This window comes from Pygocentrus nattereri, chromosome 21 (genome assembly GCF_015220715.1).
Source record: "Pygocentrus nattereri isolate fPygNat1 chromosome 21, fPygNat1.pri, whole genome shotgun sequence".
NCBI lineage: Eukaryota > Metazoa > Chordata > Actinopteri > Characiformes > Serrasalmidae > Pygocentrus > Pygocentrus nattereri.
Window position 1 is genome coordinate 6,440,311 of NC_051231.1, and position 12,352 is coordinate 6,452,662.

The window sequence follows — 12,352 nt, forward strand, 5'->3', positions numbered from 1 at the left end:
GTGAGAGTGTCATCAAAATAGCTCCTTAACAGAATGATGACAGATGGTGTAGCGTCACAGACATGCCGATAAAACCAGGATGCGCTTTGACAGTTTCTGATGAGCGCAGTTTCAGTGAAGCGTCTGACCCAGACAGTTACAAATGATCAAACTTAGTGGGGCATATAAACACAGAGATTGTAGGTTTTGAGGTAAAGTATTTGCATCAGCACAATGTTTTGCATGAAGAGACTTGGTGTCGTCTATCCGCAGTACTTCCAGTGTGTTTGGGTTTGCAGAGCATTAAAATAAATGAGGTGATAGTACACTGTAAGTGTTAGCGAGTAGGCGTGTGGAGATTTTACAGTACTCGTGGTGCTCACTGTTGCTGTTCCAGCTTCGATACAGCCTCACTCCTACATGAAATATGGCTAGATGAATGTTTGTTAAGAGCAAATACTGAAAGCAGTGATGCTACATGCTGAAAGTTGCCCGTTCCACACAGCTGCTCTGCTGCAGTCGAGTTCCCCAGTGCTGCTTATCCACTGACATACATGAACACGTTGTGTTTAATCATCAGCCACGTTAAGAACATGTTTGCTGGCTGAAGAACTGAAGATATACTGTGCTGGATTTAATTAAAATATGCAAGTGTGTGGTTTAATATTTCAGCCTCACATGCAGAATGGAGTTGTCTTTTATTCAGAGCTCCTGAAATAGATTTATTAATCTGAGCCACATTCTGCCAGAAATAAACATTTAAGCTTCTATTCATCTCTCAACTAATTAGTTTTACATTAATGCAATAGACTACATTTATTTACACTGTCTGTTTTGTATGTTACTTAGGATTTCTCACTGAATTGAATATTAATAACTTGTTTCAGCTTCCGTCTGTTCTGCTTATCTTTACTGAATCATTAATGAACTACCTGATCTGTTTCACTGTTCTCTCAGATAAAGCTACTTGCAGATACTGTTTTGATCTTGATAATCTTGATAGTCTTTGTTTAGATTAGTGTAAGAAACCTTATACAATTCTGTTCAAGCTACTTTTGCATTTTCTTATGTAGGATAACTGAATTCTACAAAAGCCCATGGCAATTATAGTCACAAATCCAGCCCTCATTTTTGGTTGCTTCAGTGGCTATCCTTGTACAGTACACACTAGAACGTGTTTAAAGGCTCTTCAGCAGGATATGTAGTCTGTTTAAGCTTTGTTGTTTGAGATGCAACAGTAAGCCACGCAGATCAGGTTCTAGCTTCCCATCAATTGAATCTTGGACACTGGAAACTCAACACTTTGACCCAGGGTCAGTGTTACATTACACTACAAGCTAAACAGTAACCCCTGCAATAGCCAGCACACTGTGTTATGTGTGTAAAACAGTTTTAAATCTCACTCTGTGTAATTTTCACTAGGGGTCGAACCGATATGTGTTTTTCTGGGTCGATACTGTTGTGGCAAGGAGAATGATGATGTAAAGGAAAGCTTGATATTTATTTGATATAAATTTAAAGCTTTGCAAAGTGAACATATGTAGCAATACAATTTCTACCCTAAATGAACATTAAGTAAGTATAATGAAATACAATAAACATTTGAACATTATAAACAGTAACATTTAAACATTATAAAATTTAAAGCTTTCAGACAGTATAAATTGGATATGACGAGACATTGTGATGCATTCTAACCCTTGTGTGGTCTTGGGGTGAACCTGCGGGGAATAAAAGTGTGGAGGTGCTTTGTCCCTTCACTCTGTTCTTCCCCTACATGGCCTGCTGTTTGTGTGTGTGTGTGTGTGTGTGTGTGTGTGTGTGTGTGTGTGTGTGTGTGTGTGCGTGCGTGCGTGCGTGCGTGCGTGCGTGCGTGCGTGCGTGCGTGTGAGGGTATATAATCGTAATCATAATCAAATTGTTTCAAGCCTCTTACATGCTATAAGCACTTGTATTTAAAGCTTACCTGATGCTTCTCTCAATATTATTACTCATTATTTTGCAGGGAGCTGTTACAAAGTCTTCAGTCCATTTTCTGTCTTTAATGTTATTAGTTGTAAAAGCAAACACATACTGTCATTCTAAAGATGGTCTTATCCAGAATTACTTTCAGATGGTGGAATGCAACCAAATTATGGAAAAAAGAAGTTTGAGGCTGAATATTTCACCCTGTTTCATTTCTGTTGTTGGTGTGTTTTTAAATAAAAATCTATTAAAACAATTCTGCTTATTTATTTAGTTTTTTCAGTAAAACTTTTTAGATTTTTTTTTTGAAAGGCTGTACATGCTTTGTTGATCTTCATTTTATTCTTTATTTTGTTGCCTTTCCTGGTTGCTGTTTGCCTGATTAATCATCAAAACAATCAGTACATGATTAAAAATATGATCAATAGTGACAGCCCTAATTTGTTGTAATAAATCATGGCTCTTTCTCATTGCCAGCACTGATGAGGTAATAAATAGCAGTTCGAGAATACCTGTTGTAGCATACAACCGTGAACACTCTAACTGAAAAGCTTTGCCATTTAAACCCCTTACTGGTGACTAATGGCTAACAGTTAACATCCCTGCTAAGTGAGGCATGCGTGGCTTATGGACTTCACATATCCAGAATCTTTGTGAGAGAAAGAAAGAGTGAACAATAAATGTGGGTTTGAAATGTAACTCCTCCCAAAGCACAGCTGAATCTCTTCTCCCTCATGTCAGGTAGAGCCTGCTGCTGTTTGAAGAGGGTGTAGGTGGAATACCCAGAGCCTGAAATGCTATTACGTAAACATAAATTTTGGTGAACAAAGACACATGACACTGCACTCAAGTAGCATGTAGCGCTTTTGCATGGAAAAGTGTGTTTATATTGTTATGCACTCTTTCCTTCACAATGTCAAGTTGTCATCTTGAGTCCATGAGACTGTTTAGCTCAGACAGGGTGGTAGATCCGTCCCTTCCATGTTGGAGAAGGTGCCTTGTATTTCAATATAAGTCAGTCATTTTCTTGTAGTGAACCAAGTTAGTTTATATTGCAAATGAACTTGAAAGAGACGGCTTTCATACCTTCTTCTAGACTCTACTATTGCTAATAGTGCTGCTGTTGTTGTTGTTATTTTTATTGTTATGTGCATTAGACAATTTATTTTAATCATTTTTGCTGATCTGTGATCCAATTTTATGACTCATTCCGTGGATTTTTCTGTTATGTAAGAATTATGTATAACCCGTTCTTCATTTTGTATGCTGCTGCACTTTTTCCATTGTTTTACAAGGTTTACATTGAAACCTTCAGTAAATAGTTCAACTTGTATATCACCCTATACCTGAGTACTACTTGAGGAGCCTGTTAGCCAAGCTGGTTGTTAAATTTGCTTGATTTGCTGCTGTTGTGCATTACAGAAACTGGTCCCTACCCGAAAAAGTGCTAAGACTCCTCATATTTTTTTTTTGTAAAAGCTACAAGAACCATGTTAGAAGGGTATGTCTTCTGTGGAAATATATGCTTCTCTCAACGCTTAATCTGAGATCGCTGCATCTGTTAGGGCTGTGTTTTATATGATTGTGTTCATTAAGCCAACAAAATACAAGCATTTAGTAAGGAAAAAATGCAAAAACATTGACTGATGTAAATCGGCCTGAAACCACCAACCTCCAGCCTATTTGGCCGTAAAAAATAGGGAATTGTCCATTCGTGGTTGGTGCAGCCCAAATTGTTGTTGTCACTATTATTATTAGCATACTATTTAACATCATCCTCTATTAGCCTGTGCTTTCTTCCACTGAGACTGCACTGTGGAGTTCACTACAGCTAATGAAGACTTTTTTCCAACCTTGAATGACCCTCCTCACCACCAACACAGAATCCCAGTGTCCTTACCGTCCCCCTTGAATCTTCAGTCTGCCAACCACAGACTTTCAGCAGTGTGGCCTTGTACTGCTCACTCATGTGTCTGGAAGCCAGCTGATGGACAGCTAGACCCTGTTGGCACTTGTTAACTAAATGGCCCAGAAATAATATTCTTGCACTCCACATGGTCGCTTCTCCTCAGCAGGCCCAGCAACATAATATGCAAGTGGACTGCAGCATTCACCCATGTGACTACTATTTCTTTTAATCTCATCTTTTGAAAGATTTTATCTTGAAGGGTGTTATTTCTGAGCAGGGATGTTTGCTTTAATGCACCTTTTCTGAGATTCAGTGCTCTAGCTCCAAATCCAATGATTCATAAGGATCACTCCCAGTGAGTCATCTCTCCTGACCTAAGTGATCACCTGCATGCCCATTTCATCATTTGTCCAGGTTAAAATACACGAGTGACCTTTTCTCTTGCCACCTTGCTTTCTGGTGGCAGATCTTGAACCCAATCCTCCACACTGCTACTGGGCCTGCTGTGCCAGGGCCTGGGCAACTGTCCATCATGCAGTATTTAGCTACAGCCTGAAATATTCAGTGTGACACAGTGCTAACAAAAAGATACCACAACCACCGGAAGGCATTCAAGTCTTATTAACTCTAACTGCACACAGTACAGATCCATTTTTTTCCAGCGCTTCATTCCTGTTGTAACAGAGCAGCAGTTTGATTTGGGGTATACCTGTTTAAACTGGGAAGGCACATCTTATTTAGAAGATGTCAGTGTAAACACAGATAGAGCATCGCTGAACTAATCGCATTATCAAATTAGTTTGATCTCCCAAACTTCAAACCATGAAAAAGGTGCTTACATAATCTCTACATCTCTGATTCACTGCACATTCTTTAAACACAGGAGAAGAAAAGTAATCTTCATGCTTCACAACAATAGCGAATTGTAAATAAGTTTGGAATTTATCTGGAGCCTGTTATTCATTTGTCTCCCTGTTGAAGAGTGCAACAAAGCTGAAGGTTCTCCAAAACAAGTAGTTTGGAGGCCTCCAGCAGTCTTACTGTTGGCTAACTTTAGTAAAGGTCAGATAGTGATCCTTTTAAATAGGCACATCCACTATACCTATATTGCTACATTGAGGGGCGCTTAAGTTTTTCAGCTTAATTTAATTTACAGCCTTTCAGTCACGCTTAAGAGAGGCAGTATCAAGTTTCAGAAGAAACCAAACTTCTTTTTTCCCAAGGCAGCCAAACATAATAGCTTTATTGCCCAAACAGGAATTTGAACCCTGATCTCAAGCAAACATGGCTGAAACTTGGGATTTGGGGTCTTTTTTAGGAGCACCAACCAAATCATGCAGTTTTACACTGTCTTAAAGAAATTATTAATGTTTTATTGGTGGGATTTCCATTGCTGTGGTGATGCTTGCATATTGCATATTGCACATTGACTTAACCCTTGTGTGGTGTTGATATGTTTGTTACTCAGTGGTCTGCTGGACCCACCACATTATTGTTTTTTAAATCAATATAGCCAGAACAATTTATGTAAAAATACCAGATGTTTAAAATATCACAAGTGGCCAGTGTAGGGTTCTCCTTTAGCAGCTGTAGCCAGTCAGCAGCCTGTCCATGTTGTCCACCCTCACACACATACATACATACACACACAAACATATATATATATATATATATATATATATATATATATATATATATATATATATATATATATATGGCTTAAGTCCCTGTTTTTTTTGTTTTGTTTTGTTTTGTTTTGTTTTTTTGGTTAAGCAGTTTATTAACACCCATTACTGCTATTTGTTTGTTGTTCAAAATAACCCCATCAAGCAAGATGATGTTTTCCTAAGGAGATGATCACTGTTTAATCGGCAGCATCTCCCCCACTGCTGTGATGCATGCATCTGTGTTGGGTTGGAGTTACTGGAGTGGAATCTGCTCAGGTGGTCGGTATTGTACCAGAAGGGGCACTCAAGTGCTGAAGCTAGTGCGAGCCAAGCTGAACCACAGGCTCTTTTTTTGGGACAAACCCGAGCTGAGCCCCATTAGATCTTGAAGAATGGCCATGTAAAATGTAAAAGTAATACCAACCAAGAAAGCACTTACTGAGTGCAAGGTGACCTGTGCTCGAGCCCTTTTGGCCCCTGTGTCTGCCATGCCTGGCTACTCTGAAGTTGAATGGCAGCTAGCAACAAAGACCAAATAACTTGCTGTAAACCATCAAACATACAGCTGATTCTTCTACAAAGACATAGTAATACATTTTAGATGATGGTATGTTTTTGTTTGTTGACTCCATCTCTTGCAGGAGGAAAGCTAATTTATTTAATCCTCTAAATATTGACTACAACTAACATCGACCCATAACTAACATCATCTATCACCCACCCCCTCGCTGTGCTACGTTTAAGCAGTTATTCCTATCTTTCCTCCTGAGAGAATGCAGTGTGGCAGACAAATGACAAGCAGTTATTAGTTTCACCGGTTGGTCAGGTTCCTCATTGCTTTTAGGGATTAGCTGATTGGCAAATATCGTTCCGGCTTTATTGAAGGTAAGAGTTTTTCTTTACTCTGGCTACTTTCCATAAAGAAGTCCTCAGATGGTAGATTCAGTGTCACCCTCTGTAACCTACTGCAATTGGTTTAACTTAGCATCCTTTCACTCACTGGACTCCCACATACTCCTAATTCTTCATGCACACCTCCACAAATGCATATACACATAGGCCTACACACACACACACTCTCTCTCTCTCTCTCTCTCTCTCTCTCTCTCTCTCACGCACACTTACTTGCACATAAACACACACTCGCATGCACACGCACACGTATATATACAAACACGCACATGCCTCATACTCCTACTCACACAGACAGCATGTTATATCATCCCTAATCCCCAGTGCACATCTTTATCTGTGTACACAGTGAATAAAAACATGTACAAAGGGCCAGTTTAAGGTTCCTGATTTGTGCCTTCAGTAGCTATGCTTGCCTCAGAGCAGTACATCATGTTTTCAGCTCCAGTGCATTAGAAACACATCTTGTAGGATAAATGGTGATTTTTTATTTTTTTTTCTCTTTTGCTGAACAAGGAACATCTTGGGTCATGATTCAGTATCTTGGGTTTTGTGATATCCTTGCTTTGATATCAGGACCATTCTGCTGAATTAGTTTGAACTGTTTCCCAAAGTGGAAACTATTTAAAACAAACAAACGTGTACAAGGGTCATGTTACGCTAAGTTTAAATCCAAGGCATTAATTGAAACAGTGTTGAGCTAAATATAAACAAAATCATAAGTTATGGTGTAATGACAACTGATGTAGACCTGCAGAATCATTTATAAGCACTTTTTAAAATAGCCATCATTTGTCATGAAGGTTGCATTTTTAACTTTTAGCTTAACAAAACAAACAAAACTGGGCATTTTCTGTGGTGCTTAGGTAGAATGAGATTCATTTCACCATTTAAAAGGTCAAATCTTTGTCACATCATCAGCATTATGTTGTGACATACACTAAGCTACAAAGTCACTTGTTATAACCTGCTACATCATTTTACAAAAAATGAATCATAACAAAACCCAATATTACTACAGCATCAAAGGTGACAAAAGCAGCCTTTTTGCATATGAATGCTTATGGGAATAAACCTCAATGTTTATGGTAATGGCAGTTGTCATGACAAGCCATGTAATTCCCATAAAGCCGTATGAACGCTGCCCTACAATAAATTGTTTACAATCAAATCAAAACACAAAAGACAAAAAACAGAGAAACAACCATAAATTAAAGTAAACACTGCAATATACGAACAATAAAACAAATTATCTTGCAGGTGGAAATCTTTTTTTTTTTTTTTTTTGCTCTGGAACTCTGAAATTTCTCACCTTAGGTCACAGCTTTTCAGCACTAAAACTCACAGATATACGACCTCAGATAACACAAACCTGACCTTAGAAACTTCGCTTTGAACTTTTCAGGCTTTCAGAGCTCATTCTGTGTTGTGCCACAAGCTTTCCTCCAGAGGATGCCCCAGCTGAATGGATTTGAGTTCTCTGTCACACCCTGAGCACTGTACCCTGAGGGTGACTGAACATTTCTTTGGTTTCTCTCATCCCTACAGCTTGTGCCATGTACAGGCACCATATTCTTGCCAGTCTATGATCTTCAATTGACTGTAGGTGATGGATGACCATGAGCAAAATGCAAGTCGACCATTTTCTTAAGCGAATCAATTTGGGGTCAGCTGAGGTCTGACCTTCTTTTCTCCATGGCGGTGCACACAACAAATCAACGTTCCTCTATACAGTTCTGCATTGAAGCTGTACTAAATCTAGATGTCATTGTTAATCTCAGGATGACTGAGTTTGTAAAGACTACTGGTTCTGGTTAGTGTCTACTATGATGAATTTCAGTTTTGTATTTTAAGATGTAATCCTGTTGGATGTTTCCTGTTCCTCTCAAACCTTAGTGAGTGCTGGACCTAAACTTGTGAACCAAGAAAATTCTATTTGCTTTAAAGTTACTTGGCGAAAGCGTTCTCTAATAAACTGAATTCCTTTTTTTCACACTTGCAGCAGTGCTTCTCCCTGTTGAGGAGAAAAGTCTAATAATGTTTATTTCTCTTCACAGAAACCTTGGGAAGTCTGGACTGAGGGTGTCATGCCTTGGGTTAGGTGAGTGCTCTTTGACAACTTTTATTAAGGCCATGAAAGCTATAATAGTGAACAAGGAGGGCAAAAAAAATCATCCCCTTTTTCTAAGAAATGCTGAAGACCTGATAATGCTAGTGTAATCTTTTCACTTACATTGTTTTGTTCCCTTCAGCGCTAAGCTCATCCCTGTTAGATTAGGCCTTTCAGAACAATCTCTTCATCAAAAAAAAAGAATAGTAATCATGTAAAGCGCATTAGCTTTCTACAAAGCAGGGAGTAATTCTAGCTCTTTTCTGCAGGAACATGGGTGACGTTTGGTGGTCAGATCACAGACGAGGTAGGACCTCTCGAACAATCCTGATGTTTGTTATTTTTGAAGGTTCTTCTGACTAGAGAGCAGTACCTGACTGTGATTAAAAAAAAAATAAAGAACATGTTTCAGCAACTCTAAATATCCTCTTAAATTAAGTATACTCTTTGGCTGACTCAAAAAGTAAAGCTAGAAGGAAGTATGGTGCAATATACATGGAAAGTGCTGAATAATTAAAGACACTGAACCACCTTAAACGCTGCTATCCCCCCAATCCCTTCCTCTCCTCTCTTCCCATCTAACAGATGGCCGAACAGCTGATGACTCTTGCTTATGAAAACGGGATCAATCTGTTCGACACAGCCGAGGTCTACGCTGCAGGAAAGTGAGTGAGCCAAAGTTGACATACAGCACACCTCATCATGCCGAATATATCCACATTGCCATACACTAGAACATATGCCACTGTTCTAGTCCAGCACCACTAGTTACATAATCAGAAAAATGAGATTTTGAACTTATATACTGGCAATTGAAAGTGCACATTATACGCTGATATTTGCCAGCTGTTTTAATGGAAATTCAGTTAACAGGATGGAAAGCACACCAGATTTAAATTCCCAACGTGGTTCCAGGGGTGGGTGGGCTACAAAAATGAAGCTGTAAAAAATATATACTTTAGAAAACACAGAGAAAATAATTTAAGTGAGTGGCTGGCAAGAAAAGCCACATCACTGGAACAGAAAAGAACGCAAAATTGTAAAAAATGCATTTGTGTTCAGTACCATTCAGTTACCCTTTGATCAGAGTTCATCTAGGTGGACCTGCAAATTTGCAAACCTTAGACAAGTCAGCCAGCATAAAACAAAAGGGTGAAATGTGGCATCTTATTCATCTTCCTCAGTCAATGTTTTGTCACTTATTACTCACAGTGGGAAAAAAAACAAACCAGTTTACTGAACTACACATTCCCTCCAAAACTACCTCAAATTAGGACCATTCAGATTTGCCTAACTTTAGCCTAAACTGACTTTTAGCCTCCACTTAAACAAAAAGTAACTAAAAGTTTAAACTAAAAGGTTGATTGAGTGTTGAACATGAAGTTCATGAAGATTTGTGGTTTGTCTCAAAGTGCTAGCTAAGAAATGTAGGCCCAGTCATCCCACTAATTTTCACACCACTGACCACAAGATTTTAATCCATTGTCTTGAATGCTGGGTTGGCCTCTCGGGCACAGTTTTAGAGTGGTTTAAAGCATATTTAGGTAATAGACAGTTCATAGTTTCAATAATATAATAAAGTTTCAATATTTATAATAAAGATTTTGCATTTCTTCAGTTTTAGGACCTTTGCTATTCTGTTTGTACATGCTAAATGTAGGTGATGTCATTAGGAGACACAATATAAACTTTCATAGCTATGCTGATGACACCCAGTTATTCATTTCCATTCCTTCTGATATCTTGGTTCTTTAGCTTCAGATACTAAACCTGAAGTATGAAACTTGCATGTGATCTTCAGCTCTGAGCTGTTTTAACTTGCTTGAAAACGCCACTAAATTAGCTTTTTATCATTTTAGAAATGTTGGTAAAGTTTGGCCTTTTATCTCTCAGAGCGATGCAGAGAAACTTGTTCATGTATTTGTTTCAGCAGAGTTGATCACTGTGATCTTCTTATTGAACTTCCTAAAAAAAAACAGTACATACTTTACAACAGAGAGATCAGATCACTCCCATTTTAAAAGAACTGCAGTGGCTGCCTGTATCATTTAGGATAGATTTTAAAGTTCTGCTAGTTTTTAAGGCTCTAAATTACTAAGCGCCTGCTTGCATCACAGAGTGTTTGTTTGTTCCAACACGTGAACATAGATCTGCAGATACTGACCTTCTACAAACACCTTCAGAAACATACATGAAGCTTGGAGAGGCTCATTCAGTTATTCTGCTCCTAAAGTGTGGAGCTCAGTTCATCTTTTATTAGACAGTCAAGCTCAGTACTCACTTTTAAGAAGCATCTATAAACGCAATTCTTTAAATTAGCATTTCATTAAAACTACCTCTCGTGGTATTTCTTTTTACTTGATTTGTCATTTTCTTACATGGATCTAAATTAATACTTGTAATATGTGTTGCTGTTTACCCTCATTAACTGTCTGTAAAGCACTTTGAACTGCCATATAATACTATATACTTATTGTTATTATTATTATTAGTAGTAGTAGTAGTAGTAGTATTGTCATTGTAATTACTGTTGATTTTTTTTTTTTTTTTTCTTCATTTCTGTAACGTGTTTATTGGTGTGTGGGGTGAGAGGGAGGGAAAGTGGGGGGTCACAAAATATTTTTAGGCTTAAAAATGGGGAGGTGGCGATTAGGAACCACTATTCTGGAAAGTTTAAAAAATGTGTGACAGAGCTCTTCACGTCACTCAACAAAGCTAGAGGAGGACCTAGAAAATACTCATCACTAGTAGCTAAGACATTCTCCTGTCCTTCAGAACATTTGTTTTTAAGAAGGCATGCTAAGAAAGATTCTGAATTTTTTTTTTAAATGTTACTTCCGTTTTCAATTTAGTTTGTATCTTTTGTTTGTTTTGTTTTTAAATGGGAGTACGTCTAGATAAAAGCAAGTTTAATTTCCTTTATGAACATGATGAACTGATAAATTAGCAGGGTCTAATCATGAGGTCACTGTGTGCACATTTATTAGGCGTGAGTATTTTGACCATATTATCATTTTTAGGCATATTTTCTAACTCCAGGCTGGAAAAACTTGAATGCTAAATGGATTTAAGCATAGCAGGTGATGTTTATCTGTGTAATGAGGGAGGGTGTGTCCAAAGGAGGTCAACACCCTATATCAAGGTGTGCATAATTATTAGGCAGCTTTTCTTCAGGCAAAATGGGCCAAAAAAGAGATTGAACTGACTCTGAAAAGTCAAAAATGACAAAGTCTCTCAGAGGGATGCAGCACTCTTGAAATTGCTAAGATATTGGGGTGTGATCACAGAACCATCAAACATTTTGTTGCAAATAGTCAACAGGGTCGCAAGAAACATGTTGAGAAAAAAAGACACAAATTAACTGCCATGGAACTGAGAAGAATTAAGCATGAAGCTACCAGGAACCCATTATCTTCCAGTTCTGTCATATTCCAGAACTGCAACCTACCTGGAGTACCAAGAAGTACAAGATGTTCAGCGCTCAGAAACGTGGCCAAGGTAAGGAAGGCTGAAATCCGACGACCACTGAACAAGACACATAAGCTGAAGTGTCTAGACTGGTCCAAGAAATATCTGAAGACAAATTTTTCAAAGGTTTTATGGACTGATGAAATGAGAGTGACTCTTGACGGACCAGATGGATGGGCCCGTGGCTGGATCAGTAACGGGACAGAGCTCCACTTCATGTCAGACGCCTGCAAGGTGGAGGTGGGGTACTGGTATGGGCTGGTATTATTAAAGATGAGCTGGTTGGACCTTTTCAGGTTGAAGATGGGCTCAAAATCAACTCCCAAGCCTACTGCCAGTTTT

The 12,352-nt window shown here is 38.5% G+C and overlaps 1 protein-coding gene across 5 annotated transcripts in view; it reads left to right on the top strand.

Moving 5' to 3' along the window:
• The window catches only part of kcnab2a (potassium voltage-gated channel, shaker-related subfamily, beta member 2 a), a 137,607-nt gene that overhangs the window by 104,202 nt on the left and 21,053 nt on the right, over positions 1–12,352 (top strand). For all 5 annotated transcript variants that reach the window (XM_017704907.2, XM_017704905.2, XM_017704904.2 and 2 more), the window contains 3 exons: positions 8,490–8,533; positions 8,812–8,849; positions 9,128–9,207. In XM_017704907.2, the coding sequence (XP_017560396.1) occupies positions 8,490–8,533; positions 8,812–8,849; positions 9,128–9,207 (162 nt within the window). The remainder of the gene's footprint in view (positions 1–8,489; positions 8,534–8,811; positions 8,850–9,127; positions 9,208–12,352) is intronic.